The sequence below is a fragment of the Martes martes genome (assembly GCF_963455335.1).
Source record: "Martes martes genome assembly, chromosome: 3".
Lineage (NCBI taxonomy): Eukaryota > Metazoa > Chordata > Mammalia > Carnivora > Mustelidae > Martes > Martes martes.
In genome coordinates, this window is record NC_137890.1 from 53,669,981 (window position 1) to 53,675,980 (window position 6,000).

Here is a 6,000-nt window from a genome sequence, read left to right on the forward strand (position 1 = left end):
TAGTGTAAATCCTACTTAAGATTTTTTTACTATGTTTGGCCCTTTGCACTTTAATATAAATTAGAAATTATCATATCGATTTGCATGTGAACGTGTGCAAGTGCACACATACACATTCATACACAAACCTTCTGGAGTTATGATCGGGATTGCCATGAATCTGTAGATCCATTTCAGGAGAATTGACATCTTTACAATATTGAATTTTCCAATCCAGGAGCAAGACATATCATTCCGTTTATGTATATGATCTTTAATTTGTTTCAATAAGGCTTTTCCGTGTTCTGGGTTGTAGTCATATAGTTAATTTGTTAAATTTATCCTTAGGCGTCAATTTTTTTAATGCTACTATAGATTGTGGTGTTTCAAAAGTTTATATTGTATAGCCATTTTTTTCTAAGACATAACTATTGAGTTTGTATATTTGCTGTTGTGTATCCAACAACTTGTTAAATTCATTTAATTCTATGATTTTTGTCTTTAGATCCTTTTGGATTTTCTACATACTCAGTCATGTCATTTGTGAAGAATGACAGTTTCATTCTAATCATTATTTCTTTTTTTTTTTTTTTTTAAAGATTTTATTTATTTATTTGACACAGAGAGAGAGATCGCAAGTAGGCAGAGAGGCAAGCAGAGAGAGAGGGGGAAGCAGGCTCCCCGCTGAGCAGAGAGCCCGATGCGGGACTCGATCCCAGGACCCCGAGGTCATGACCTGAGCCGAAGGCAGAGGCTTAACCCACTGAGCCACCCAGGCGTCCCTATTTCTTTTTTTTTTTTTTTAATTGAGAAAGGAGGGGAGCATTTATTAAAATGGCTAGACCCTTGAATATAATGTTAAATAGAAATTATGATAGTAGGTATCTTTTTTCTTGTTGCTGATCTCAGAGCCAAAAGTCTCATCATTTTACTAAATATGTTTGCTATATTTTTTGATGACTTCTGTTACATAAAAGAACTTCCGTTCCTAGTTTACTAAAAGTTTTTGTTATGAATATGCATTGCGTTTTCTACATCTATTGAGATGATTATAGGATATTTATTCTTTATTCTATTAATGTGGTGATTTACATTGATTCATTTTCTAATGTTGAAGCCAGTCTTAGATTCTCCGTCATGATATTTAGCCTGATTTGATAAGTTAATATTTTGTTTGTTTTTGCATTTATGTTCATCTTATGATACTTCTCTCAGGGTTTGTTATCAAAGATATGCTAGCCTCATAAAAAGAGTTGAAATGTGGAGGGGGGAGGTTTTCTTTCTTTTAGTTTTTGGAAAAATTCACTGATGAAACCATCCTGACCAGGCTTTTTATTTGTGGGAAGATTTTGATTATAGATCCAATTTCTCAAAAAGAGAGGATCCTTTTGGTATTCTATTTCTTCTTGTATCAGTTTTGATATATTACATTTTTCCTGGACTTTATTTCTTTTTTTTTTTTAAGATTTTTTATTTATTTATTTGACAGACAGAGATCTCAAGTAGGCAGAGAGGCAGGCAGAGAGAGAGAAGAGGAAGCAGGCTCCCCACTGAGCAGAGCGCTCCATGCGGGGGGCTTGATCCCAGGACCGTGGGATCATGACCTGAGTCAAAGGCAGAGGCTTTAACCCACTGAGCCACCCAGGCGCCCCATTTCCTGGAGTTTATTTCATTTAAATTCAAATGCTTTGGTATGAATTTGATCAGTTTTTTCAGAGAACTAAACTTTAATTCTGTTAATTCTCTTGAATGCTAATTTCTGTTACATTTTCCTTGATGCATGGGTTATTTACAAATATAGTGATTAATTTCCAAGCATTAGGATCCCCTAGGTGTGTTTATTATTGTTGTCCACTTTAATTCTACTGAAGTCAATTAGCATATTTCATATAGTACTTCTCAAGCTGTGATAGAGGACTTGTTCCTTTCTCCCAATCTATGTTGGACTAGCAACTTTTTAAAAATACAATAAAAATGAATTTATTAGAAAATCAAAATAAAACGATATATAAGAGCAAAGCCCCAGATTTATTTTTTATTATTAGGTTCTACAGAGACGCACTACTATATCAAATGGCTATATTTTCTAAACACTTATTCTCAATATCTAAACCTATCTAGTTGTGGTCCATTAACACCTGTGAACCAGCACTAGTCCATGGGACACATTTCCATGTTGCACTGCTTGTTGTGATTTTAGTCTTCAGAGTTTGTTGAGTCTTGCTCTATAACCTTCCACATGGTCAGCTTCAGTAAATGTTTCTCATGCAGTTTAAAAGAAGGCATATTCTATACTTGCAGAGTGGAGTGTTTTATGTATGTTACTTAGATTGTTTTTTTATCATGTTTTTTAACTTAACTATATTGAGACATAATTTACATGCAATAAAATATATTTATTTAAATGCACTGTTTGATGGATTTTGACAAATGTAGACACCCAAGTAACCACTAACAAAATTAATACAGAACATTTTAAAACTCAGTGCCAGTCCCTAACCCCAACTCAGGCAATCACCATTCTACGTTCTGCAGCTATGGGTTTGATTAGATAGATTTGTGGGGTTTTTTTCTGGTTTTTTGTTGTTGTTGTTGTTGTTGTTGTTTTTAATGGGGAAGGAGGCCCAGAAGGAGAGGGAGAGACAGAACCTAGTACAGAGGCTGATGTGGGTCTTGATCTCACATTCCTGAGATCACAACCCGAGCTGAAATCAAGAGTCAGATGCTTACGTGACTGAGCCACCTAGGCACCCCCTCGAAATGTCTTTTCTAACATTTCATATAAGCAGAATTGTGTAGTATGTGCTATTTTGTGTCTGATTTCTGTGAAGGATGTAAATAGTGCAGAATGTTGGTCTCATTACAATGCATTCTCCTGAGATCTTGACCCTCAAGGCCTGAGTGACTTGGTAGAATGCCAGTGCTTTCCTACTAATGTGTTTTTTTTCAGCTCTTGTAGTTGGTGTCAGTGGGATGGTTGGTCTAAAACAATAGTTCATGGTAGCCAAAGGCAGAAGAGCTCTGACAGTATTTAGTGAAGGTACAGTGGTATAGAGATCAGGTGTGAAGGTGAGTGTTCTAACTAAATGGAATTCAGATGACTCTCCCAAGAAATCTGAGCAGGATTGAAAGATCCAAAAGCAGATTGTGTCCATTAAATATAGGCTATGTATCGTTATATCAGTCAAGATTCAGTGCCAGAAACTGGATGTTCTAAACAGGAGAGCGTTAAATACAATGAGTTAGTGTTTACAGATTGTTGGAAGGTTTGAAGGAGTAAATTCTAGACTTGGCCTACAAAAATGACTCCCAAAATAATGCTAGAGCTGCTCTGTCAGGGAAACTGCTACGTTGTAGACTGCCACTAGCACTGCACAAGAAGCACAGCTGCTGCCACTACCATACCACGATCTCACTGATAGCAGCAAGAACAAAGAAAAGCTTTGCTATCACTTGAGCCTTCCAGATCTTGCAAGATTGCCCTTCACTGAGAGATCCTAATTAGAATCACACACTACTTGTAAAGAATATAGGAGTTGTAGTTTTCCAAGTTTTAGGAAGACAGAATGAGGGTAGAATGAGAGCTGACCAAAGTTTCTACCATGCACATAAATTGAAAGTCCAGTGTGCCTCTGACTTAAAGAGGGTGAGTGGTAATTCAACCATATTCTAAATTGTCAGTTCTTTTTCTGTAACTCTGCCATCAGTAAATGTAGTGTTTAATGCAACTTTTTTTTAAAAGATTTTATTTATTTATTTGACAGAGATCACAAGTAGGCAGAGAGGCAGGCAGAGTGCAAGAGAGGAGGAAGCAGGCTCCCTGCTGAGCAGAGATCCCGATGTGGGGCTCGATCCCAGGACCCTGAGATCATGACCTGAGCCAAAGGCAGAGGCTTTAACCCACTGAGCCACCCAGGCGCCCCTTTAATGCATCTTTTAATTTAAGTGTCTCTGTTTTTTTCTAGCTGCTAAATGAGCATATTATGGTCTATGATTTAAATATCCAGAGTGCATATCAATCAATTACAGGTTATATTTGAGTTCAATTAATATTTTAATATTTGTTGAAGACATACAAAATGCTTGGCATCACCTTGGTAACTCTAAACATTCAAACATCTTACCAAGATTGACATTACCTAATTCAAGATTATTTTCAAAGATAATCATGAAATCAATTTATTTCATAACCGAGTGCATATGGAAACTTTCATCAACTTCATTTGTAATTCTTGCTATATATTCAAGGACACTCCATAATATATTCCCATAAGTGTTCATAGCAATTCAGATCTTGATATGGAAATGTCAGTGGGATCCTCAAGGGCAAAAAGCTAAATATAGCTTCCTCTAGCGTTGCCCTTTCTACTACAGCACCGTGTTTGTTGATCTGTTTTCCCTGCTTTCTTCTTCCTGTATAAGTATGTGATATGATACTAATAAAAGGCTTGGTTATGGTCTGGACAGTTTATACACCAATGCTGTCTAGATGTGTTTTGGTCTGTTGTAAGCTACTGAGGTTTTCTGAGGTTTTCACAAGCCATAGATGGTTTGTACTCAGGGGGAGAATGAAAAAATAAAAACAAACACAAAGAGATTGGTGAACCATAGTATGATTGTTAGCTCAAGCATTAAGCAGTGAAAATATTCAGGACTAGAAGTTAGAAGGCATATAATGCTTAAATAGCTTTAATGTGACTTTTTGGGGCTAGTATTTTTGTATGTCAGATTCTGTTTGTGATTCATAATGATTCTGAATTTGAAATTCAGCTCAGTTTCCTTCCATCTTGCTGTTTGCATTAGAAAGAATTCATTGCAAAGAATTCTAAAAAAAGAACTGATGTAATTTTATTTTAGGGCACAGTGACTCTAAGACTACTCCATAAGTATTCTAATTAGGATCATTTCAGAGAATAGGGAGCATTTCCTTTAACATTATTTTTATTATCTTCATTTATTAGTTCATTCACCTGTATTAATAAATATGATTTTTAGAACTGGATAGTATATAAGTTGCATTTTCTAATATTGTGTGTGTGTGTGTGTGGAAATGTAAGGCTTGATATGACTCTGAAAGGTCCCTTGAATTGCTTTACCTCCTTCAGAAAGATACCCTCCTTCATAGTTGAATATTCTTCCCTTTATAGAAAAAAGTTTTGGAGTGAGACCATTATTTTATATACCTTACCATCCACTTAATTTCAGAAAATTCTCTGATCAAATATTTGAATGGCAACGTCTGACCAGTGAAATATTTGAGTGTCTTTCAAATTATTCCTGATCATAGCTTTCTTTCATTATTTTTTTCAGAGGTTATCTTTGATTGTTGGGTATCTGTAGTGCTTCGCTAAACAAATTTAATTTATGTTGTTGTGATTTCTACTTAGCTTATAAAATAATTTTTCAAGAAGATGAATATGTGGGAAAGTATCAGAGAATTCTAATTAAGAGTGTTTTTCTTTATTTGAGACTTTAGAAAATGTCAATAATGAAGTGTATTTTAATCCATTTATTTTTTTCTTTGTCCTTTCAGGTGGATCTCCTTACTTAGCAACCAAAATAAATGAAGCAAAAGACTTATTAGAAGCAACCACCAAACATTGATCGATACTTAAGAATCATTCTGAAGGAAAAGAAGGGAGAATATAAAACAAAAAAGTCCTGCAAATTAATCTAAACCACGGTGTTCATAATTTTCATATATGTACTGACCACAATCATTTATTCCACTATTAAGGTATATAATAATAAAAGATTAACATTCTATCTTTTATTATCTTTCTTTTTAAAGATTTTATTTATTTGAGAGAGAGAGAGCACCAGCAGGGGGAACAGCAGTGGGAGAGTGAGAGGCAGACTCCCTGCTGAGCAGGGAACCCGATGTGGAGCTTGATCCCAGGACCCTGAAATCATGACCTGAGCTGAAGGCAGACATTTAACTTATTGAGTCACCCAGATGCCCCTATCTTTTTATTATATTTTAAAGGAACACCTTAAAATTCAATGACTGATCTTCTTTCC

General features: G+C 35.4%; 1 protein-coding gene across 3 annotated transcripts in view; it reads left to right on the forward strand.

Moving 5' to 3' along the window:
• Positions 1 to 5,745, forward strand: part of DNAJC15 (DnaJ heat shock protein family (Hsp40) member C15) — a 78,204-nt gene extending 72,459 nt beyond the window's left edge. For all 3 annotated transcript variants that reach the window (XM_080799163.1, XM_080799165.1, XM_080799164.1), the window contains one exon: positions 5,513 to 5,745. In XM_080799163.1, coding sequence (XP_080655289.1) covers positions 5,513 to 5,583 — 71 coding nt within the window. In that variant the 3' untranslated portion in view covers positions 5,584 to 5,745. The remainder of the gene's footprint in view (positions 1 to 5,512) is intronic.
• The last annotated feature ends 255 nt before the right edge of the window (positions 5,746 to 6,000 follow it).